The sequence below is a fragment of the Elaeis guineensis genome, chromosome 10, assembly GCF_000442705.2.
Source record: "Elaeis guineensis isolate ETL-2024a chromosome 10, EG11, whole genome shotgun sequence".
NCBI lineage: Eukaryota > Viridiplantae > Streptophyta > Magnoliopsida > Arecales > Arecaceae > Elaeis > Elaeis guineensis.
The window spans coordinates 14462750-14487534 of record NC_026002.2 but is presented as its reverse complement, the minus strand read 5'-3'; the positions used below and the strand labels follow the sequence as shown (position 1 = coordinate 14487534).

The 24785-nt window shown below is 37.5% G+C and overlaps 3 protein-coding genes across 3 annotated transcripts; 2 read left to right on the top strand and 1 right to left on the bottom strand.

Moving 5' to 3' along the window:
• Window positions 1–2659: 2659 nt before the first annotated feature.
• On the bottom strand, window positions 2660–5670 carry LOC105053083 (serine/threonine-protein kinase RIPK). Its single transcript, XM_010934106.4, has 5 exons — window positions 5188–5670; window positions 4927–5062; window positions 4297–4433; window positions 3446–3569; window positions 2660–3333 (listed from the first exon to the last, which is right to left on the bottom strand). The coding sequence occupies exons 1-5, from the start codon at window positions 5521–5523 to the stop codon at window positions 2786–2788; spliced, it is 1281 nt and encodes a 426-aa protein (XP_010932408.2). The 5' UTR covers window positions 5524–5670; the 3' UTR covers window positions 2660–2785.
• A 4085-nt stretch (window positions 5671–9755) lies between these two features.
• Window positions 9756–10494, top strand: LOC105053084 (large ribosomal subunit protein uL15x). Its single transcript, XM_010934107.3, has one exon. The coding sequence runs from the start codon at window positions 9848–9850 to the stop codon at window positions 10295–10297; it is 450 nt and encodes a 149-aa protein (XP_010932409.1). The 5' UTR covers window positions 9756–9847; the 3' UTR covers window positions 10298–10494.
• A 9645-nt stretch (window positions 10495–20139) lies between these two features.
• On the top strand, window positions 20140–24479 carry LOC105053085 (probable GTP diphosphokinase RSH2, chloroplastic). The gene is made up of 6 exons (XM_010934108.4): window positions 20140–21135; window positions 21332–21517; window positions 22777–23237; window positions 23375–23533; window positions 23604–23958; window positions 24050–24479. Exons 1-6 carry the CDS (start codon window positions 20404–20406, stop codon window positions 24323–24325), a joined length of 2169 nt encoding a protein of 722 aa, XP_010932410.1. The 5' UTR covers window positions 20140–20403; the 3' UTR covers window positions 24326–24479.
• Window positions 24480–24785: the final 306 nt, after the last annotated feature.

Sequence of the window (24785 nt, the reverse complement as noted above, 5' to 3'; positions counted from 1 at the left end):
TCCCTTCTATAAAAGCCTGGGGAAAACTTGCTTCCTCCCTGAAAGCGTGCTCTCTCCGAGTTTCTCATCCACATCCATGGCTCCAGGCTTACTTGAAGAATCTCTCCTGGCCGCTAAGTTCGCCCTTTTCGTCGCCACTGGTGGCCTGATGCTGAGGTCCGATCCTCGCCGCCGCCACCACCACCAGGACTTAGCCTTCGAGGTACACCTCTCCGCAAATCTAATCACCCTCGTTCTGGGTCTCTTGCTGATGTACGTTTCGATAGTGGCATCTCCGGATTCTACCACCACCGGCAAAGGCAAGCTCATGATGTGGGTGACTCTTTTCATGTCCGTTGTCACCCTCCTCCTAAGCTCTTATCTCCTGATCTTCGCAAATTGATTTGTAGCGCTGGACTAGGCCAGGATCGGGAGCCATGGACAAGGTGGACTTGCGCCACCCATTTGATCCATGAGGACTTCCTTTTCCTCTAGTCTAGCTCATACATAGACGACTGGTGTTGTTTTGCTTCTCCTCTGTTCTGTGATTGGGAACTAGTGAGTACTGTCGTGTGCTTTTCGTTTCTCAGTGTTTTCGTTTTTGTCCGCTGTTCTGTTATGGTCGGCGTGACAGGGAAATGGCTGCGTCTTTCTATGTGTAAGGGTAAGGTAGTCCTTTTAATAAATGGTGGTGTACTTTTTTTTGGGTAAGGAAATGGTGGTGTACTTTTGTTTGGTAACTAAATGGTGGTGTACTTTTGTTTTAAAATAAATGGTGGTGTACTTTGGAAAGCTTCTCTGTTTCGGCATCTTTTTACTCTCTCTTAGATATTTGCTAGATTTTATTTTATTGTTTTGGTTAAAGTTAGATATTTGCTAGATTAATAATAGAATTTTGGGCTTCTTTGGCTTCCAAGAGTCAAAAAATGATTGGGCCACCACAGACCGAGGGTACCCCAGGGCCCCCATGGCACAACAAGCAGGAGACCCGCGCCAGGTCAGCTCTCTTCCTCTTGTCACTATCTCCACTTGTCACAAGTAGGAGAGCCATGATTCTCTTTGGTTCAAACTCTGACCTTCTCTCTGTTTTAGCTGGTTGTGTTCCACTTGTTTTAATTCCCCCTTATCAGCAAACCAGACTTTTGCTGGTAATCCTCTCTATATTCTGTTCTCTGTCTTTTAATAAAAACAGGGTGGCAGCTATGCTGCTTCCCGTTACATCCAAGGAAAAAAAGAGAACGCACAGGGTTTTGCAGCAACTCCATGTTATTCCTTCTATAATCTTGGGCGTTTTTTTTAATTTGGTTCCTTTTCTGATTAATCTTTAATGAGGAGTCCAAACCTTCCCCTTTCTGTTGATCTTCTGGAAACTGCGTGGAATTTGTTTAACTTTGGATCAAGGAGTTCTTACTCTTCTCAAATAGCTCTGTTTATCCGATAGAAAATCCAGGATGTTCTTTTTAAAAAAGTTCTTGTCAAGTTTTGCCCTCCTCTTTTTCTTCGTACATCCAGATCCTTTGCTGGACTTATGATTTTTCTTCTTTCTAGTTATTGTAGATTTTTTTTTCTTGTTATGGATAGTCATGCATGCGTTTGTTCAGCACGTTTCTTGAGGGATTTTTCTTTTTCTTTTCTTTTTTTTAACTTCTTCACCATTCACGTTTTGGTGCCTCTTTTTATGTTTATTTTATATAAAAATTTGGTCGCAATTCTACTTTTTATTTTTATTTTTCCATGTCATGCAAAACTGCTCTGATTTGATAATTAAAATAACCATGTAAAATTGTAAAAAACTGCAACAACAGTTAAATCTTGATCAATGTGTTGATGTTGCACCAGTTGATATTTTGGGATATTTCTTATTGGTCCTGCTTCCTTAAAAACTTTGAAGACATAAAGAAACCTCCATAGATCATCTAAGCACTGCATATCTCCTTGTGCACCTTCTTTTACCGTGCGAACCACTCAGATCACTCTGCTAATAAAATGATCAACCCCTGAATTTCTGTGGCAGTTTTTGTTAAGACTCTCACTACTGGAATGCATGGTTGAAGAAGTTTAGCTCCTGAAGTTTACTGGGCCTATCAACAGTAGAACTTCACTGATTGAATAATGAAGAGAACAACTATAGTTAAGATCTATTGTTGCTCCTAAATCTTATTTTTCCAAGTACAAGATGATCAAATTTGTGCCTGCTGAGCTTTTTCACTACAAAAGAGTGAGTTGCTATTGGCATCATAAGGACTTGCTCAGATATCATTTAGACAATTCTTTTTTGATACCATATATTGACCATCCTCGATTAAGAGCGTAGGTCAAAGATTAATGAACTAGCCTCCACTAATTACCCCCAACCTTCTCGCTGCTCCATGCAAATCTTTGTAACATACCCGCTTTGCAGCCTTGGGAAATTTTTCAGGGAAGGTGTTGGACCTTAATGGTTAGTACAAAAGATAGGGGGAGTTTTTTAGTGAATGACTCGGGAAAATTTTGGCAGAAAGCTGTTAGATAGCATGTCCTTAAAGTAATATTGTCTTCACTATGTTACCCTTCAGATCCATCTTCTCAATTTGACCATGGATGGTAAGCCAGAACTGCTGCAAAATACTGAGCAAATGGACAAATGACCTTGTTATGTTGTAGGTTGAAATAGTCTAATATTGAAACTATGCAAATGGACAAATGAGCCCTGTTATGTTGTAGGTTGAACTAGTCTATATTGAGACTATCTTCTAAAATTCAGATTGTCTGAAGAAATGATAAGGTGGTTGTATGAACTGACACATAGCATATGCACAATGGAGATTCATTTCTCTGTAGACTGAGCCCCTCGTCCTTGGTGGTGCCTATACAAATTTCTCCCCTCCCTGTGAAGCGTAGTTTCGGAGTGGATCGCAGAATTTGGAAACTTTAATTTGTGTCTGCGATCATGATTGTGGTGATCTTGTTTCACCTTTGCTTCAACCTTCATTTCCATCTTCCCTTCATCTTCTTCCTTGCTCTTCTCCACTGTCACCGTGTACACGAAGAGGCCAATTGGTACGTCATTTAAGTTTAGAAGTGGCTCCAAGGTTTCAACAATGTCTCTCATATGAGGCCTTGATTTTGGACTCTGGCTTAAGCACTGGTAAGCCACTGCTGCTGCTCTTTGAGCACCTTTGGTTGAGTATTGGCCTTCGAGTTTGGGGTCCATGATGCGGCCTAGCTTATCGGCATTTTTCAAATAAGGCCGAGACCATTCGACAAGGTTCTGTTCCCTGGTCGGCCTGGATTTGTCTATGGACCTTCTCCCTGTCAATAGCTCCAATAGTACCACTCCGAAACTATAGACATCACTCTTTGCCGTGAGATGGCCTGGATGGAAGGATGATTTGTTCGTTAATCAGATTTTCATCATGGTAAGGTTCATCTGAACCAATACTTAAACATGACCTAAATTAACTACAAATCATCCTTTGATTCTTACCGGTCATGATGTACTCGGGTGCGGCATAGCCTTGTGTGCCCATGACACGTGTCGTGACATGAGTGTTTTCTCCTTCAGGACCATCTTTTGCTAGCCCAAAATCTGAAAGCTTTGCTGTGTAATCCTGAGATGCGAAGTAGATACTATCAGACTCATATAAACTGAAGCCATTGAGAAAGTGAAACTTGGTAGATTTGGTATTCTATGTGAATTCCGGCATATGGAATGCAGTCATTGCGTGTGAGATGGGTGGAGTAAAAAGAAAAAGACACAGGGAATTGAAGGAATGATAAATTGTAGCGTTGACTGTTCAAAGTGGGATGCAGAATGAGATAGTAAGCATGGTTTCAAACAGGTTTGACAACAGAACTTGGTCTCTTGATGGTCTTATTGAAACCCATCTGCTATTTCTGACAGGATCCATTTTTTTGATTGAAAGCGTCCATTGCCTCCGTGAAATTTTATATTTATGCCCATCTAATCTTTTTTTTTTTTTTTAGGGGGTTGGCGTGAACTCATGCAACTGTAAAGGGATCCAAAGTCATAAGATAAAACAAATGGTTAATTAACATTGCTAATTAATGCTCAAATGGATGGAGTAAGTGTGCTCAATGTGGCATCCATCACTCTCAATTTGTCTAAGAAGACTCTTCCAAAGAACCTTCCAATAAAAAGTCTGGCAAGACTGATAAGAGCAAGCCAATGTCAAGTCCACGCCAAACTTGTGATGGAGGGAAGTAGTGGGGTATTTTTATACCAAGAATTCCTATAAATTAATTCAGAATTAGCTGTGATCACCCTTTTGAAAAGTTTGATGCAGGAGAAAAGAGAGAGGGTGGAGAGAAACATGCCAAGTCCAATAATATATTTGAAGCTTTGAAGTCGCGGTAGATCACCGGCTTCTCAGCTCCATGAAGGAATGCAAGGCCCTTGGCAGCCCCTACGGCGATCTTTAGTCTCGTCGACCATGGCAAAGAAGTGAGAAGCCCTGCACCCATGGGGGAAATCAAGTTTAATCCACATTTCTATTACATGCCAAATTTAAAGGGAACAGCTATAAGAGATACTATAAAGTTTATGATTATCATAGTTGAAAATGTTGAGAAACTGATCCAATACCATAACAAATTAGCAATCTTTGCTTCTAACGTAAATGAAGCCTTACTGCCTAAAAATTTTTTCCTCCTCTGTGATAAGGCGTGAGAACACCTTATTTTATAAATAGTAGGTGTTGAACAATTCCATTTGAATTTGGCACAAGAACAAAAAGCAAGAAATAACAAGATGGCTATCAAAACCATCAAAAGCTAAATAATTTAAAAGCAGGTGGACAATCTCCAGAGCCAGACCACCTCACTAAATGCATATGATTCATCTCTCTTTGTTCAGTTGTCGTCTTCTGAGTCAATTTAGCATCAAAAACGTCTCACAAGAATCTAACTCCATTCTGAAAGATCCCGAGAAGATCAAAGAAAACTTACTCTTAAAAAGATGGTTCTCCAAGCTCCCTCCTTCCATATATTCATAGACCAGCAGTCTGCGCTCATCTTCGCAGCAATAACCGATCAACCTCACAAGATGAGGATGCCGCAATTGCCCAAGAAAGATAACCTCAGTCTACAAATGAATCACATGGAACAAGTATTTAGTCTAGAGAAACATACTACAAGAGATCAGTTTCTTAATTACCAATAAGAAAACTTGATGTGCTAAGAAGCCAAAGGCACTGTAAAAGTCCTCACCAGCCATTCCCTGTGGCCCTGCAACCCTTCCAAGTCCAGGGACTTCACTGCTACCGTTTGAGCCTTCAGACCTGGTCGCAAATTGTCGCCGATGAATCCCTTGTAGACAGGTCCAAATCCACCTGATCCAATGAAATTGCTCATTGAGAAGTTGCTCGTCACAGCTTTCAGCTCCAAGAAAGTGAACACATGGAGATCTGATCCTGCAAGGGTAAATGATAGATCTTCCGGCGAGACCGGTGAAGTGAAGTTGCCCTTCTTAGGCTGTTGGTGTGGCCTTTCATCAATACTCCCATAGCAACACATTAGAAAGGATTTCCATGAAAACTTAGCCATCTTGGAGAACTGGTGGAACTGTTGATCAATGAAGTCTAGCTTCTTAGTCAAAAACCTTGCGAGGCCTGCCTAATATAAGGAGACCTTTGGGACTAATGCAAGGGGTAGCTGTGGAGACCTTTGGTCAGTCTGAGGAGAGATAGAGGTGGTTCATGGAGGGGCCTTGAGGGGGTGATGAAAGACTTTGAAGAGGGAAGAGGAGGCCTATTCACAGCTCAACAACTCCTCCCCTATACCTTCTATAAGGATTGGTTTTGTCATCTCTCTAATAGGAAATGTCTATTATGTCCCTTGACTAAGAAATGACAAAGAAATCTTTGAAAAAAGAAAAAGGAAAACAATGGCCTTTGTGTTTTGTCTGGTAAACAAGCGCTTGAATTTTTTTTTTTTTTTTTCACGTTTTTAAAGCTTGAGCAATGTGATTAGCATGAAGGATTTAATGTAGAAGCACATGGTTTTGTTTTGTGATACTCGTCATCCTCATCAGAAACTGATATCCCACCTTCGTTAACCAACTTCCTTTTAGGTAGTGTTGACGTGGTGCAACAACTGGGTGGCCATCATGATTTGCTGCATAGCTTTCTTGAGGTGGCCTGTCATGCTCGAAGCCCATACTTGGATTGATACATGACACAACTACAAATTATATAGGATATCGCTCTGGAGAACATACAAATCTAGCTGGATGAATGATAATTCTCTTTTTTGAAATATAACAATTAACTCTGATAATGACAATTCCAACTACATGTATAGGATAATTCGATGGTATCAGATATGCTTATTTCTTTATCTATCTCTCACTTGTAGGCCCCACTTCAGACAAGTATTATACCCTCAAGGCTCTGAAACAATATAATACAAGATGATAAACATAACTGCTAGAATAACATCAAATAGAGTACAAGGATCATAACATGTATATATTAAAATAATCGATCACCAAAATCTACATATTATCTAACGAAAACTCAGTTTGCATCAATCATATGCCAAAAAAATAATTTGTTTTAGTAATATTTTCAGATGAGTATTTTATCATCAAATTAACCAATTTGGGCTCCGTAAAAATTCTGAAATTTCATAATAAGATCTTTAAATTATCTTTTCAATATTGGACTCACCACAGCCACGCTCTAACCAATGATTAGAAAACTAAAGTATTATGTTCCCGCTTGTGGTGGGGTTAAGTGCCATGTTTCTATCTATAGCGGCTTATTTACAATGCCATACTTTTATTCTTGGCAGACAACATACAGTACCAGATTTTTGGTAACGACGGGCTATCCATAATATCATGTTCCTGGATATGGTTATCCACGACGTCATATTGTTGCCCATGACAAAACTATCTATAATTAAGATGGTACATGGGACATGGCCTGATGAGTAATCATGAGCATCCACTATTTGCTTGGTGTAAAAGATGTGGAAGATAGCGATAGCGACGATAATGGTCTTTTGAATTTAGAAAGACGTTTACCAATTGAATTAGTTCTCTTATTATGTATCAGGAGTTACTATATACTATGATTAGTTATGAGACCACCAAAGTGTCCTTAGGAATGGATACCCCACCCAATTGGAGCCTCCACTCCATCAAGCATTCACATCGTGTGGCAAATGACATCCAAGCGACGGCGATGGGAAGAAAGAACAACATTTGTCCCATAGTGTATATAAAATATGCGGTGTGCGCTATCCTAATTGGGATGGGAGGAGTAGCTTGTGATGTGGTGTATGGACAAATGATAAAGAATAAAACTGCCTGGTGCATGCTTTTGCCTAATAACTAGTTGGGCTTCTTAAGTTTATTCGTCTCATGTGTGCTTGAAATTCCCTGGGAATTTATGAAGCTGGTGGACTAAGGAAAAAAAAAAAAAAAAAAGCCAGCATGTAGTAGTTGGGATTCTAGAATTTGACCTTCCCCTTGGATTAAGGATATCCATATGTTGTGGGATTCCAAGAGCAAAATGCCAAATATGAACGCTTGCATGACTGGATTAATGGAAAGAAGAAACTTCTGAAAGCTTTCCTTCGGTTTAATATTCTTTTACTTTCTTATGGCTTTCTATTCTAATTTGATGGAGAGGGATTGCTATCCACACATATCATTCTTATACATAAGCAAAACCCACCATGGGTTTTTTCTTTGGTTTGTCTTCCACATCTTCCTTCTGGGTCTTGAGGTGTCAAGGGTCACTTCACCCATTCAAAAAATGAGATAAACGAGGCTTCTTTTGGAGAATTCTTGGTGTTCTCATGCAAACATCGCTCTCCTAGGCGCTTACTCCTATCAAAATCCCCCTTGAACTGTATACCTCTATCATCTCATGTGAGTCAAAGTAAAACTAGATCCAACTTCATAGTTAGGACTCATAGGACAGAGATGGAACCTAATTCAAAGCATAATTCCAATTAGGTTACGCAATTGGACCAGTCCGATCAGGCTCAAAGGTAATGTACAAGAGTCGAAATGAAAATTAGAAGGAACAAAAGAAAGAAAAATCAGTCCAAAAGGTCTGGGTGTCATCCCTCAAACCGGCTTGATTTGGGCCTACTAATCGATTAGCCAGATATGGGTCTAAAATCTTAGGACTGAAACCTGTTGAGGTTAAATCTAAATCAAGCCTGGACCTGGTCTTACTCAATCCGTAAAGAGGATAGGATAGTGATTCTTCATATGCAGTGAATATTATTATTCTAAGGGCATGTTTGGATATTTGGACCTAAAATCCTATGATTCTGAGTTGTGCCAAGACAATCAGCTTAATTAGATTGGATTAGACCTATATTTATAAAAATCCAGAGATCTATTGGAATGGACCAGCTTCAATCCCAAAAGAAGAGGAAAAAAAACCTACTGAGGTTCATCATGATGTGTCAAAAACAGGCCCTAAATTGCATGAAATTCCTTTTTTTTTTTTTTTTTAATGAGGAGTTGTTCTCATATTCCAACTACTTAATCCTATCAGTGGTCCGTTCATGATGTGTCAAAAATTGGCATATCTGATAGCCATAAATAAAACTAATGTTGCTCTTACCATGCACAGGTATTTAGTCCGTCTGAAAGACTCTAATCAAGTAATTTCAAGCATACTATGATATTTATTTTCTTGTTTCTGTGTGAATTTTGAAAATACAATACTGTTCTTAGAAGACAAGGTTATTTATCAGACTTTTAAAGAACTCAAAACAACTCCTAAATTCATGGAATTGGAAAAATATATCTAGAAAACATTTTAATATTTTGTTCACCTCATGCTTTTCTTAGCTTGATGAAACCAAACAAACTCTGGAGTGCACACTACCAGTTTGCCTACACCAAAATTGTAGGGGATGCAGGAGATATTATGTACAAATAAATTCCAGTAATTACTCTGTTTGCTGAAAGGAAAGAAAAGTTTTATAGCCAACCATACAGCCCAAAACTTTGAATGCACATTGTAAACCAGGTGATTCAACTGAGATTAAAACCCCTCAAGTCCTGCATATTGGAAGGAACCAAAGAATTCTGTCCTAGCCTTTGGTTAGCTACCTTCGGAGAGCAAGTGGCTACAAATAAGAACAAGCAGCAGTAAGGCCTCAGCATGTGCATGAAAGTAGTTGTTAGATAGATCAGATCTATCAATTAGCTGGTGGACCAGTCCAACCGCAAGACGGCATGCAAATGGATGGACAAAATGAAAAAAAAGAGAAATTATTGATTAGAATCATTTAATCACATATATTTTAGATCATTTAATAAAAAATTATTATATTATTTATTGTTGGAAAAAGATAAAGATTCATTTTACCACTAGCCGGCAATTTTTGCTGATTTGAATAAAAAAAATTTATCTTTTTAGAATGACGTGGTAACCTATTAGATGATTCAACGTAGAATAGTTCTAAGCCGTAATTTCTTAAGTGGGACACACACTTCCATGCATGTTGCTTCATGTTAGAGTGTTCTACCAGCTCAGCGGTGGACTTGGCCCAATGAAAAATTATACCTTACACGGGGAGTAAATACGGATAATTGTGACAAACATATGCCGTCAGTGTCTTGCTTTGAAAGGCGGCCCATAATATTTATGGACCGGCCCAACTATCTGGGCCTTTCAAAGGACTCAGAGCTCCGATAGGAGCCAATCCAGCAACTCCAATCTCAATCAGACGGTCCATAACCCATCATCCCCTCACGAGGTCCCCTCCTGTCCATCTCTACAAAAGCCCCTCGGGCTAAGGGCTTGGAAGTCTCTCGCAGTCGTTCCAGCCCCCTTCCAAAACCCTAACCCTAGGAGAGAGAGGGGGAAAGAGAGCTAGAGAAGCGGCGACAGAGATGACGACCCGCTTCAAGAAGAACCGGAAGAAGCGCGGCCACGTGAGCGCCGGGCACGGCCGCATCGGCAAGCACCGGAAGCACCCCGGAGGCCGCGGTAACGCCGGTGGCATGCACCACCACCGCATCCTCTTCGACAAGTATCACCCCGGGTACTTCGGCAAGGTGGGCATGCGCTACTTCCACCGCCTCCGCAACAAGTTCTACTGCCCCACCGTCAACGTCGACCGCCTCTGGTCGCTCATTCCTGACGATGTCAAGGAGTCCGCCACTGCCGGCAGCGGCAGCTCCGCTCCCCTCATTGACGTCACCCAGTTCGGCTACTTCAAGGTCCTCGGCAAGGGCATGCTGCCCCCTTCCAGCCCGGTCGTCGTCAAGGCCAAGCTTGTCTCCAAGATCGCTGAGAAGAAGATCAAGGCCGCTGGCGGCGCCGTCCTCCTCACCGCCTGATCCGATCCAATGTACTCTTGTTCGGAGATCTAGGGTTCTGTTACTTAATCCTTTGGTTGGTTTCCGATTTAAAGTTCAGATTTTGAGATCTGTTTCATTTGGATATGTGTTGGAGACTTGATTCAGATTTCTTATTCAGGATCGCTGACGTTTGTTTAAGTGATGGTATGAGTTTATTAAAACTAGATTTTGAAAAAGTTCAGAGTGTTTTATGGTGCAAAATTTCTCCTTTTTGGCCAAATAATTGGTTATGTTATGATTAATCTCATTGTATTGCTGTTTAATCTTTTAACCTGGAATAATGTGGTTGCTATGGTAGTACAGTATTATATGTTTTTAGATGGTCCAGCTGGACTATTTGCAACCAATTGCTTTGGACACTGATATCAGTGACCAAGCCTTCTCTTCGTAATGTTTTTTTTGCTTTGTTGCATATTAGTGCCTTCTGTTATTAGATCGCAGCTTACTATAACTGACTAGTTCAATCTTGTAAGTTTGGTTTGTTACACCGATCTCTTTTCATCGCCATGATGTTGTGGTGAATATCATTCAATTTTGTTGTGAGAGAAGTCCCTAAGTCATGGTTACTTAGGGTTGCTTTAGATTTGGGGTCCAAGTGGAAGGATGTTTAGTTATTGTTACTAAAAATAACAAGCTAATTCTCCTGTTTGCTAATTTGAATTTTAGTTTTAGATTGCAATTTGTTTCATCAAAGTTTGAATGTATCTTATACTCAGAGAGTTTTAATTGTCTTCATGGAATTCACTTTAAAAAAAAAAAAAATTGTCTTCATGGAATAAATTGATGCACAATAGATGCATATATGTGCCCTTTTTTAAGAAAAAAAAGATTTCGAATTTTCTTGGTTCTGCATGGCCATTTTGCCGACAATTGATTTTGGCTGCCTTCTGAATCATACATGTTTTTTTAATTATACTGCTACATACTACTTTGTAGCATTCCATCCGTTCATTCCTTGTCAACCTTCCCATTCAACTTTCTTGGCATTGACCTCTCATAAAAGCCCATGGATATCAGTCTATGTCTGTTTTCGTTCAAACGCAAATGATTTATATTGGTTATGTTAAAAGGGTGATTGCAAAAGCAAATGTGATGACACTTAATCCTCAGAGATGCAAGAGAAAGGACATGGTGACTAAAGCTAGCTTGAAGATTATTTGAAATCCTTGTGGATGAATTACGGCTTTTTAGTGTTATGTTTTTCTTTTTGAGCTTCCTTATGAGTCAGTTTTTATTCTTGTTTGTTCTTAATTAAAATCTTATAAACTGAATGAGGTTCCATCTGTGGCACCCCTTTTTTTTTCAGAGAGCAAATTTACATATTGAAATAGAGGATCGAAATTTTGCATTTCAAGTATGTCTCAGTCATTGCATGCTTCCATTCGACACATGAGCATTGAAAGATATTCATGTTTGAATGAAGATTGCCAAGTAGTACACCAAAATGTTCTTCTTCTTCTTTTTTTCTTTAAGTTTTAAGCATATGTCAGTTTGAATTGCTTCATACTAGGGTATGTTCTATTCTTTTTAGCAACCTGTAGTATCTAGAGTTATAAATCATCATGGATATCTGGATTGATTGTAGTTCTGTATTTGCATTACACAATTTCTAGTAACTTTTCATGCCTTATACAACTGTTTTACTTTCCATCCTGATAAGGTCAAGCTCATAGTTTTACATGAGAATGACCATCTACATATGCACATTAACAATATATTTGAAGCGTTTTATGCATATTATTAGATTGATGAGATGCTTAAATACTGATAGTACCATTATAAGCTTAAATGTTGTTTATTACCTTAACTTTTAATGTTTAGTATAGTGAAACTGATTACTTTCTATTGCTATCATGTCCAGTGGGCTATTGAATACCTGAAAGATAAAAATGATAAGAGTTACTGAACTCATGGAGGTGAAACATAGGTTGGTTTGAATGATTGATCATATGTTTAATATGTGAAGTTAGGATCAAGCCTAGATGGCTTTGTGGTTGATTGTATTGATTGATATCAAAGAGATGCACACTGTAATGATCTAATATGAATTGATATTAGCTTGATGGAATGCTTAAATACTTATACTATTATTAAAAGCTTAAATGCTATTCATCACCTTAATTTTCAAAGTTTAGTGAAATGAAAATGAATACCTTTTATTGCGTTCATGTCCAGAAGGTGATCAAATACTTAAATAAAAGAAATGATAAGTAAGAGTTATTGAACACAGAGAGGTCAAACTTAGCTTGATTTGAGCAATTGAGTATCCGTTTAAGATGTAAAGTTGTATGAGCTAATACAAATTGATAAGGGCGTTGAATGGATGCAGGCTGGCATGTACAGTACAAATGAATTCGTACCATTGACAATCCATAGGTCAAATTTGTTAAGGACGGAGTTCCGGAATACACCTGATATGGTAACTAGTTTATAGAATTCCTCAAATGACTTGAAAGGGTATTTTGACTGTTGACATGGAAAGGGAAGCTTGAAAGGTATTAGGTGGAGCACCCCTTTTTTCACTCTCCTTCTTTTGTACTTTCTTTCGGAAGTTTTATTGTGATCATGTAAGCTCAGCCCTCTTCTTGATGTTTCAGGTGTCAGTCTTGCATGGTGCATTCCTATTATTTGGATTTGGGCAATTTACTATCGAATTATATGAATTCTATCCTTCAACGGACGGGAATCAATTCTTTACATGATTGTCAAGTTAGCAATCATTAATTTTACAATTCAAACCGCTTATGTGTCTCCAAATTAGGATGGTGGGGCTTGACTTAGCAGTCACACTTTCTTTGCTTCGCAATCAGATTTGCACTACAGATGGATGATATTTCATCCAAAAAAGTGATGCTTGATGATTGTTGGAGAGATTCATTTATACTGACAATCAATCAACAATGTGCGTGATGCAACTACGAATCAAAAACGATGCCACTAATCCTGGCTGACAAACCGGTGCTGTGAGGTGCTGCAACAAATTAAATAGAAGTGTCATTGAGGTAGTACCGTCTATCCGCATGAACAGCATCCGCTGAGAGGTGGAAGGCTTCTATTGGCATGTTTCAATTTGACAAATATAAATCTGTGTCATATATTATAGCAATTTTTTTGTTGACAATTTGGGTCATCACTTGCCTAATTAGCAGCAAATGTGTAACGACACCAACCTATTAGGTACCACATCATTTCTGAATGCCGCACATAATTTATATCGGATAATGGTCTTCCGTGCTACTTCGTACCATCAAATATTGAGTACATAACATTGTATCCATCGTATCGATATTTGGCATGTTGTTTTATATTATAGCAGTATTGTAATAGAATGCTGCTGATATGGAGTTTGATGCTTAGATGGTACATCTTGAATCAGAGATAGATGTAACTAGATTTTGGCATCTTGTATTGACAGACGCGGCTCCTTCCTCAGCATTATTGCTATGTAATGGTCGGCAAATGTTCCCGACGTCAAGGTATCATTCTGAAAATATAATTTTTATAATTGAATCGGTCACAAAAAAAATTATAATTGAATATGCTTCGAAAATATCTATCAAAAGATGAGTGACCACGTATATATTAAAATATTAAAAAAAATGAATAAATCATACTGGTACTTGAATAGTTTAGATAAACATCACATGACCGTCTCTTTTTTAATGGATGTCTTAATATATGCACATGGCAAACGATGATGGTTCGATCATAATTTTTTCTATGATCGATCCGATTATAGAAGTTTTATCTCCATTTTGATCTCCGGACAAGTACTCCTCTTGTACGAAAGGTGATATGAGTGGTTATGTTCTTTTAATGATTTTGTAACCTCTCTTGAAATCTTCTTCCAATTACTATTTCCTAGGATTTTTTTTTTTTTTTTTTAATTTCTTATCCTGGCTACAAACATGTGCTACCAATTATACATGCTAGTGGTAACCCAAAAGTCAGCCTTTTTTTTCTGGATGGTGGTGGGGAGCCGTCTACCAACTATAGGGTACTACGAGAGTAGGGGATGGATATCCTATCGATATATATGTCCATGCTATGAGGATGATGTAGAGACAGTGACCTATGTATTGCTCTAATTCTTAGGGCCATGCAAGTGTAGAGTCTCGCAGGTGCACCGCCAAAGGTCATCCAAAGGGACGTGCTAGTTCAAGCCTTACTTCAGTTTCTTTAAGGGAATATGCATGGTGACTCATCTTGGGACATCAAAGTGGCATACATAATATACTGGATCTGGTTAGCAAGAAACAGCCACATGTCTGAGAGCAGATGGCAATCGACGAGACTCATCTTGAAGAGAATTTTGCTCTAGGCTACAGAGGTCACAAGCCTCTTCTCCGAGAGAGTAACTTTGATAGATCGAAAAACTTGAAACTTCCCTCTACTCATAAAGTGAGATACGTAGTCTTCATCTATTGAGAGCCTCCACCTCCGACCTTCCTCAAGATCAACTTCAAAGGCAGCTTGGCTGATAGCTGTGATGGTGCTGAGTTTGTGATCCATGATTCATCTACGGACTTTGTGGCAGTAGGAGGTAGCCATCTCTTTGACACGTCAATTTCTAAAGTTGAGTTGAGGATAGCTTGTGCGGTATCATCTACGCACGGTGAGTCCTTTGAGTTAATCGACTGATTGTTGAAGGGGATTCAACCATCGTTGTCAGATGGATCCAAAGTTGAATGGGAGGAGGCTCATAGCCATCCACTATTGAATGATACATAAAAGATTCTGAGGGCTGTATGTTACTCATCCGCTGGTATATCTACTATGAGGTGAATGTACAGCGAATCAGATTATTTTATCTATTATGCAACATTTAGACAACATCTTCTGAATTAATGTGATGGTTACTTTAGGAGCTTTGAGGGATATTTTGTTTTCTAATTTTTTTGGATATACTCATACTTGATTTGTATGAATTGTCCACCTCAAATTAAACAAAAGAAAAATACAAATGCTAGTTTCAAAAGAAGGAGATATCCTAATAGTATTATTACTATCTATACCAGAAAATGTGTAATTAGCTACAATTATCTCATGCAAAAGATAGATCCATACTGTTATAATGCAAAGCCTTGATTGTTTGAAAAATAATTTTTAATGAGTATCTGAATAAAAATATGAAATTGTCATGGGAACTACTTAAAAAATTTTGACGGATGATACGATAACCATTTGTTACATTTTGTGGTTTCCTTTTGTAAATATATGTACCATGCAGGATTGGATCTGGTACCCGTAGAGTTGCTGTTGGTTTTGAGATAAGATGGAGGGTTATAACGGTCCTAATCTAAAAGAGCGGAGAACCATGGCACTTGTGACCTGTTGTTAGTCGACAAAATTCTTTAAGATATATACCAATTATTACATAGATTGCTAAGATACATTATTTAAAAGATATCGTTGAAAAATTATTATGGGACACGTAGATTGTTATCCATCCGTGAAGCGTAACAATGACTGTTTTTTCCAAAAAAAAAAAAAGTGTAGCAATGATTGGGTAGTGCAACTTTTATCCTATATGATACATCCTAAAAATAAATAAAATATTTTCTTCTAGATAAAGTGAAATAGTTAGATACTCGTTTTCGACTATATACATTAAATAAATTCAACATGTCGAGTCACAAGTTCAAACATGGTGAGAGAATTGATGCTGCCAAGTCGGTACAGTATCATATTCATATGTATTTTATGATATAATAATTTTTTTTCTGAATCAAGCCAACCATCTTGGCGTAATTCATACACCACCATTCCAGATTGTTCATGTCATGTCACAATCCAAGATCGTGAGATGAAAATCTTTTTTATGCGTTAATTGTTTTGCAGTGATCCAATTCTAGAAGCTTGTTTAATCTATGATGTGACAAACCTTTTTCATGATAATTAGAAACGCATGTCAAAGAGAAGTAGATGAAGAGAATGATATTATTATCAAAAAAAAAAATAATAATGATGAATGATTAGAAAAATGTAGCCTAGCTTAAATTTGTTTATTAAATAACCTATGTTGAATTAAAAAAAAGTTAAATTTGATTATATTATTCTAGCAATAGAACTTTACAATAGCCTGCTAGTTAATCTCACTTTAAAATTAATAATTAAATTAATTTGCTCAGATTTATTAGCATTTCAATATTAGCATTCTAATTAGCATTTCAATAACTTGTCATTTTAAATTATATTAGATCAAATCACTACTAAAAAGCATGAATCAAGTCTTGCAAGTCTCCTATGACTAGAAATTTTTATCCAATACCAATCAAGACTAAGCCTAGCAACGTGATCCTAGCAAGCCATGATGCCGCATTATTCAGCTTGCTTGCATTAGTTCCTTGCCTTTGAGAATAAGATGCCATAATTAGACACTTCCCTTCCATCCAGGTTATCTTACATAGTATTGGATTAACAATTTTTACATCCACCCCACCAGAAAAACTGAATCAGAATCATATGGGGCAGGACCGGCAGGTGCCAGAGAAGATAATAGGGGGGAGGGCTTACTATTTTGCCATATTTCTCCTAATGCTCGTCTTAAAGTAAAAGCCCAAACATCAAAAGCTTCTCGTACTAATACAGTTATCAATCCCTTAATTAAACAAATAAAAAAAATTATGAACAATATTTTTTTTTATTTTAAAAATATTCATTTTATTGGTACATACTAAATGATTAAGTGATACATACCAAGCAAATTAGTTATCTACCAAACCAATACTCACTTCTACATAAATCGGTATATATATATACGGTTTGACGGTATACATTTAACAAATTAGCTATCTAGCAACTTAATATACATTTTAAATAAATTGATACGGAATTTTTAGAATATTATTTTGATTAGTATACATCATATAGTTATGTGATATACATTCATCAACCTTCCGACATACTACAAGTTTTTTTGCTATATATCCAATAGTGATCCAATACAACCTCTAAATAAATCATCACATAGTCTATAAAATATATTTTTTACCAATACACATCATATAGCCAAGTGGTATGCACTAAACAAATTAAATCATCTTGCAAGCTAATACATACTTCTAGATAAATCAATTTATTTTTCAAAATACGATATTCATTAGTCTCAATATATAATTTTTTAACTTTGTCTAACATAAGAAATTATATACACCGGCACACAATGCATTAGATATTTTTTATTTAAAAATATAACATCTCTAAAATATTATTTATTTATTAATTATATAATTATTTAAAAATATTTTTTTATTAATCTCTATAATATTTATTTTATTATTAAATATTTTTATTTAATTTTTATTAAAATATAATTTTTAATAATAAATTAATATATTAAATATTATTAATTTTTAAAATATTATTAGTAAAAATATTATTATTTTATAAATAATGAAAGAGCTCCATGCACCTCTTATCGGTGAATATTAGATTGTAGCCAACCCCACACATTACATGGTTCTACATGCCTCATAATTAGTTGGTAGGCTCTACCTGCCATGAACAAAAAAAAAAATCTTATGAATGCTCTTATGAAGTGCTTAAAAATATTCTTTCTTTTATCATTAAATTAAGAGTAAATTATAAAAATATCTTCTTAACTTTAGTCAAATTTCATATACACCTCCTCTACTTTAAAAAAATATCAATCTTATGCCCCTTTTCTCCTCATCCTCCTCTAAGTTCGACCATGAGCTCTCTCTCTCTCCATAAGGACTCCTTCCATCTCCATCCATTCCTCACTGGTAACTCATCTTTCCCCCTCTCATTCCTCCTTATTCTTTTCTTCTCCTCATTGTCCTTCTTCTTTAAATCCGTCTGTGAGCTCTCTCCCTCCACGATAGCTGTCTCTATCTTTGCTTCTTCTCACCAATAATATTTTTTTCTCCTTCTTCTTTCTCCTCACCTTCTTCTCATTCTCCATCCTCCTCTTTCTCCTCTAATTCTATCCATGAGGCCTTCAATGCCACCCTCCCTCTTCATGCTGACCTCCATGACCTCATCCTCTCCCTCCATGGTGACTTCCTCTACCATCGTCCCTTCTTTGCCGATAACTCCTCCTCCTTCTCTCATTCTTCCTCACACCCTTTTCTTCCTCATTGCCCTTCTCCAAACCCACCTATAAGCTCTCCCCTTTCATAGTGGCTTCCTCTATTTTTATCTCTTCCTCACCAATAATTCCTCGTCCCCTCTCCTCTTCTTTCTTCTCATTCTTTCACCTCCTCTTCCTCCAATCCGCTTATAAGACCTTTGATACTGTCCTCCTCCTCCACATCGACCTCTGTTATCCCACCCTTTCTCTCTATGATGGCTTTGCACCTCCATCCCTTGCTCATAATGATTCTTCCTATAGGAGTGAGGGATGTTTTCGTATATTCAAATGTCAAGCTAATATCATTTGTTGGTAAGTGAATAGTATGACTACTTTAGAATATTTTAAAAATTTGAAGGATTAATTTGATATTTTTTTAAAATTGATGATATATAAATGAAAATGGGCTAAAGTTGATAAAGTATTCTTATAATTTATTTTTAAATACTATTAATGAGATATTAAATAATATTTATAATATTATATAGTCGGCAAATATGTGGTGCACGCCCCTATGCTCCCATGAAATGTGGCAAAACAATATACAAACTTGCGGTGTCCATGAACAAAAATAAAATCTTATGAATATTTCATGAAATACTTTCTATTTTCTTCCACACTTATGAAAATATCCTTCATTTCATCATTAAATTAACTAATATTTATAATATTATACTTATGACAAAATAATATACAAATATTATTATATAGGTTGCCATGCATGATTTTTTTTAATTTTTTTTATCATAAGATCAATAACTTTGTTGGTAAAAGAATTTCTAATTTTTGGATTCCTATGTTAACCATAAAATATGGCAAAATAGGTAGCTGATCAAATACTTCCTCTCCGGTGCTTGACCCATAATTTTTATTCACAAAAAAAAAAAATTTGTTTGCCAACGATAAAATGATGGATAAATATCATAGAAAAATTGATCAACTTTTTTATTGACCAACATATTCATATTTTCATACTTTTTTAGATAGATAAATTATTTTCTTATGGACAATAAGTATCCATAAAATGAAGAAAAAATTTTATCCACTTGGGAGGTGGCTAAATCATTTTTTCATCGATCGAAAAAATAATCTTTTTATTTCATTCCTAATATACCTTAATCCTATAATAATAATTAATAATATATAATATTATCTTATATTAATATAATATAATTATAAAATAATAATATTTTATTATTTTAATATAATATATTATTATAATAATATAATATTTTACTATAATATCTTAGTTTATTATTATAATATAATATTAATATTTTATATTATTATAATAAAATATAGTATAATATAATAATATATTATTTTAAAATATATTAATATTATATATTATATTATAATATATATTTTATTTAAAGATATTATGAAAAATATGGATAGATCTTAGCAACTTATTCAAGAAATTAGCCATACAAAATAATATGAATAATAGATTCTCAAATTATTTTTTAATATATAAAAATATAAATAATTTTTATTTAAATATTATCTAGAAAATATATATCCAAAAAAAAAATATAGAATTCAAAACTTTTTATCCTTTAAAAAAAAAAAAAGGCCACCCAAAAAAAAAATAATAATAAAACAAAACAAAACGAAACAAAAGGAACGAACCCTTAACGGCAATTTGGTCATTCTACTGGTCCTGGCCTCCCACCAACAAGCGCCAGATTCTTCCACTCAGGCACGACAAAACAAACCAACAGGGTGAGGAAGAGAAGAACGGAGGAAAAAAAGTCACCATTTCTCCTTCGCCTTCCGCTAACCCAGGGTTTCTTCCACGCCTCCCATAGATAAAAAATCTCCAGGATTCCAGATCCCCACTTCCCGATCACATCAAGCTCCCTCTTTTCCCCCAATTCCTCGATCCTCTTCCCCCAAATTACTTGAATCTCACTGCCCCGCTGCCGGATTCAGGGCTTTTGATCTCGGATTCGAGGGGAGAAAGCAGAGAAATCGGGGCCCAGCGTCCATGTCCGTGCCGGCGATCGCCCTCTACGCAAGCCCCCCGAGCGGCGTCTGCCCGACCCCCCACCACTCCTGCCAGATCGCCTCTTCGCACGGCCCCTCCGACTTTGACCTCAACCCTCGCCCTCCATCCTCCTCCGCGGCCCCCTCTTCCTCCGGCCAGAAGCCGATCGTCGGTGGCCTCTCCCGCCTCTTCTCCTCGCCGCCCGCCCGCCACGCGGCCTCCTCCTCCTCCTCCTCGAGCTTCATCGGCGCCGATGAGCTTGGCTCGCTCCGGCACGACGGGTCCGAGGATCTCAGCAGCTCCTTTTGTTACTCTTCTTACCCCTCGTCGTCCTTCAAGTGTCGGGACCAGAGCCCCGTGTCGGTGTTCCAGGGTCCGGTATCGTGCAGCGGGAGCGGCTCTGCTAGAAGCCCGCCGTTGGTGAGAACGACGCGCGAGTGGAGCAGTGGTGACTGGAGGGTGGGGAAAGATCGGATTTTTAGCGGATTTGTTAGGAACGCGTTGGGTTCTTGTCTTGATTTCAATTCCCCAAGCGTACCTTTGCCTGGAGGTGGTGGGTTCGACGTGGAGGAATTGGATTTTAATTTGGAAGAGCGTTTGCATGAGGAGGCGCCTGTTTGCGAGCCATATGCTGTGGAATTGCTCGCAGGTGCTCAATCAAGACATAAGACTTTCTACGAGGAATTTGTGGTGAAGGCTTTCTATGAAGCCGAGAAGGCTCACAGGGGGCAGGTGAATATAAATATACAATCTTTTCCATTTGAATGGAAATGGGATCTTCTTAGTTTCTTTGCGTTAATTTGTTTTTGGTTTGGAATCCTGGTTTACAATTATTCTGAGATTATTGGTAAACTGGATTGTCATTGAAGATGTTGATGGTATTTTAGGTTGGTGAATTGAATTGGGTATTCTTTTGCTTGTCTATTAGATGAGGGCGACTGGAGATCCTTATCTGCAACATTGTGTGGAGACGGCGGTTTTGTTAGCGAAGATTGGTGCTAATGCTACAGTAGTTGCTGCAGGGCTTTTACATGATACATATGATGATTCTTTTGTTGACTATGATTGTATTTTCCAGATTTTCGGAGCTGGCGTAGCTGATCTGGTGGAAGGGGTAATTTTCTTCATGCCATTGCTCTCTGTTAGTACTTTCTTGCAGTGTGTAAAATTGAGTGATGATTTTCTTAGTATGATACTTGCGAAAGTTAGTTGGTGCGGTTTTGCATGCTCTTCTGCTGCATCTTTTAGTATTAGATCATGTTCTAGTTGCATCATCTGTCTGAAAGACCGCAAAAACCATAATTGCAGCACTTAATGTAGATCACATGTTCAAGTGGGCAGTTATTTCATTATCTTTGTTCATCGTTTTCCCTTTATTGACTAACAATCCGTTATGCCACTCGAATTTTAACCAAAAATCTGATCTTGTTATGTCTGAATATTGCTTGGTGTGAAAGTTTGTTGGCGATTGGTTTGAACTTTGGAGAAACTTTTGTATTTTTTTCATTTTATGGAGGAACTTGGTTTCATTTGATCTTTTAAGGTTCTCTAGTTAGGCAATGTGCTTCTATTCATATTTGTGCTTCTCTGTTGTTATCATATTTAGACCTGATGAGTGTTTATTTAAATGAGCATCATGGACTGGCATCAATATTGGGGATCCTTACATTGCTGCTCTGGACGCTGTAGTTTGTTGACCAATATATGTTTTTTTTTGCTTTTTGGGTTAAACAGAGTGGGACAACTTTAACTTGGATTTAGTGTAACATCTAACGGACCAACTTCTAATTTTTATAAGCTATACAGGTGTTTGAGGAATTGGATTTATCAAGAATGTACACTGGAACATTGACATGGTTTTCTGGGTACAAATTGATGTGTTTTAAAACATTATGCAAAAGTGAATGCATGATTTGAACGCGGATCTCATGTATAACCACCAAAAGACTTCACAGCAGGCCAAGCTGGTCTTGTTAATTATGTCCTTCACAGAAGCTGCTATTATCTGACTGTTATGTACAGGCAGATTTTTTTATGTTATCTGTCATTAACTCCTTCTATTGGATGATATAGCTTTCTGTGAGCTAAACTGTATGGATTGTCTTTGTAAGGTGTTGCCTAGGTGCATAATAAGCATGTAAGATGCATGCTACTTTTGATTTCCGTTTGTAAAAATAGCTGTTGCATACCATATGTTGTTGTGAGGTTTACATTTTTTTTTTTTTACTTTGTTTTTTTTATCATGTCTTTTATCTTTTTGGTATTCTATACTATGGGTTGGCAAATTTGTACATAGAGGCAACTGTATCATGTATCATTCAATCACAAGCTCCGAAGACCTAAATTTTAATTGCTGTTTGGCATTTTATGTAGGTCTCAAAGTTGAGCCAGTTAAGCCAGCTTGCTCGTGATAACAATACCGCTAGTAAAACTGTTGAGGCTGACCGTTTGCACACAATGTTTCTTGCAATGGCAGATGCCAGAGCAGTTCTTATAAAGCTAGCAGACAGACTGCATAACATGATGACATTGGAAGCATTACCCAAGGTTAAACAACACAGGTTTGCAAAGGAGACGTTGGAGATCTTTGTTCCTTTGGCCAATAGATTGGGAATCTCTAGTTGGAAGGAGCAGCTTGAGAATTTGTGCTTCAAACATCTCTATCCAGAGCAACACAAAGAGCTATCCTCCAAACTTGTCAAGTCCTTCAATGAAGCAAATATCTCATCTGCCATTACAAAACTTGAAAAAGCTCTAGAGGATGAAGGTGTTTCTTATCATGCACTATCTGGGAGGCATAAGGGCTTGTACAGTATATACTCCAAGATGTTGAAGTAAATCCTTTCCCCTTTCTAAATAATCATATGTCCAACTGAATTCATATGTCTAATCTGAACTGAAATTCATCCTTTCACATATTTTACTCCAAATTTATAATAAGGCTAATGATGTTGATATGTCCAAATTTCAGGAAGAAGCTAACTATGGATGAGATCCATGACATCCATGGGTTACGGTTGATAGTTGAGAATGAAGAAGATTGTTACATAGCACTGAATGTTGTTCATCGGTTGTGGCCTGAAGTTCTTGGACGGTTCAAAGACTATATAGCTCATCCCAAATTTAATGGGTATGCCATCAAAAGATGTAGGTAGTTTGGCTAAATCTTTTCGAAAACTAGTGCTGATCGTTATTTTCAGGTACCGATCTTTACACACGGTTGTTCTGAGTGAAGACATGCTCGCACTCGAAGTTCAGATCCGAACAAAGGAGATGCATCTACAAGCTGAATATGGAATTGCTGCTCATTGGAGGTACAAAGAAGGTGATTGTAAACACTCTTCATTGGTGCTCCAAATGGTGGAATGGGCGAGATGGGTAATTACTTGGCAGTGTGAGACGATGAACATTGACCGGTCTCCATCTCTTGGTGATTCTGCTCTCATTAGACCACCATGCCCATTTCCTTTCCATTCTGATGAATGTCCTTGTTCGTACACAAGCCGATGCAACTATGATGGACCCATTTTCATTATCATCCTGGAAAATGAAAAGGTGAATTGTATTTTTCATATGTGATTGTTTATAAACCTAATTATTGTTGTTGTTCAGATATCTAAAATAGTGGTCTTTTTGTGGATTTCAGATGTCTGTGCAGGAGTTTCCGGCAAACTCAACCATAACAGATTTGTTGGAGAGAGCAGGGGGAGGGTGCTCAAGATCTCCACCTTACAGTTTCTCTCTCAGGGAAGACTTGAGGCCGAGACTGAATCATGAGCCAGTGAGCAACCCATGTCAGAAGCTGAAGATGGGGGATATGGTGGAGCTAACACCATCCATACCTGACAAGTCGTTGACAGAGTATAGGGAGGAAATCCAGCGGATGTATGAACTTGGATTATCTCGAGCCGGCATGATTTGAGAAGCTGGCCAACCTATGTTTTTATCCTGCCTTCTGTCATAATTAGTCCATTGATTCATTGTATATATGAACTAATTGTACATAAAATCCATTCCCATTTGCAATGTGGAACATCACAACTTAAACAGTTAATGAAGTTTCCTAACTTTGTTTATCGGTTCTTTTCCTGTTCTCCCATGGATGTGCCTGTGTGTTAGAATGAATAATCAGTATTCCATTACAGCGGTAGCCCTGCGAAGACACCATCAGTTCAGCAACTGGACTTTGTTTCATGCTTTGTTGCCTTTTGTGTCCTTAGGCATCATGTTGCTTCTCCTAGATTCATCCGGAAATTTCTTTCTTCTGCTGCTTTGGGTGGTCCAGGAGCTTCTTCTGATGTCTGCGTCTTGGTATCTTTCTCAGAATCTTCTGGTTCAGCGCTTGCTGCATGGCAATCTACTATGGATCTTCGAGAAGTGGT

Bases quoted from the DNA above. Each gene is read 5' to 3' on its own strand.
- LOC105053085 (XM_010934108.4), top strand. From the start codon at position 20,404: ATGTCCGTGCCGGCGATCGCCCTCTACGCAAGCCCCCCGAGCGGCGTC. The intron at 23,238-23,374 runs GTAAATCCTTTC...TCCAAATTTCAG, and splicing joins ATATACTCCAAGATGTTGAA to GAAGAAGCTAACTATGGATG. The intron at 23,959-24,049 runs GTGAATTGTATT...TGTGGATTTCAG, and splicing joins TCATCCTGGAAAATGAAAAG to ATGTCTGTGCAGGAGTTTCC.
- LOC105053084 (XM_010934107.3), top strand. From the start codon at position 9,848: ATGACGACCCGCTTCAAGAAGAACCGGAAGAAGCGCGGCCACGTGAGC.
- LOC105053083 (XM_010934106.4), bottom strand. From the start codon at position 5,523: ATGGCTAAGTTTTCATGGAAATCCTTTCTAATGTGTTGCTATGGGAGT. The intron at 4,434-4,926 runs GTAAGTTTTCTT...CCATGGGTGCAG, and splicing joins GGAGAACCATCTTTTTAAGA to GGCTTCTCACTTCTTTGCCA. The intron at 3,570-4,296 runs GCATGTTTCTCT...TTCGCATCTCAG, and splicing joins CAAATATATTATTGGACTTG to GATTACACAGCAAAGCTTTC.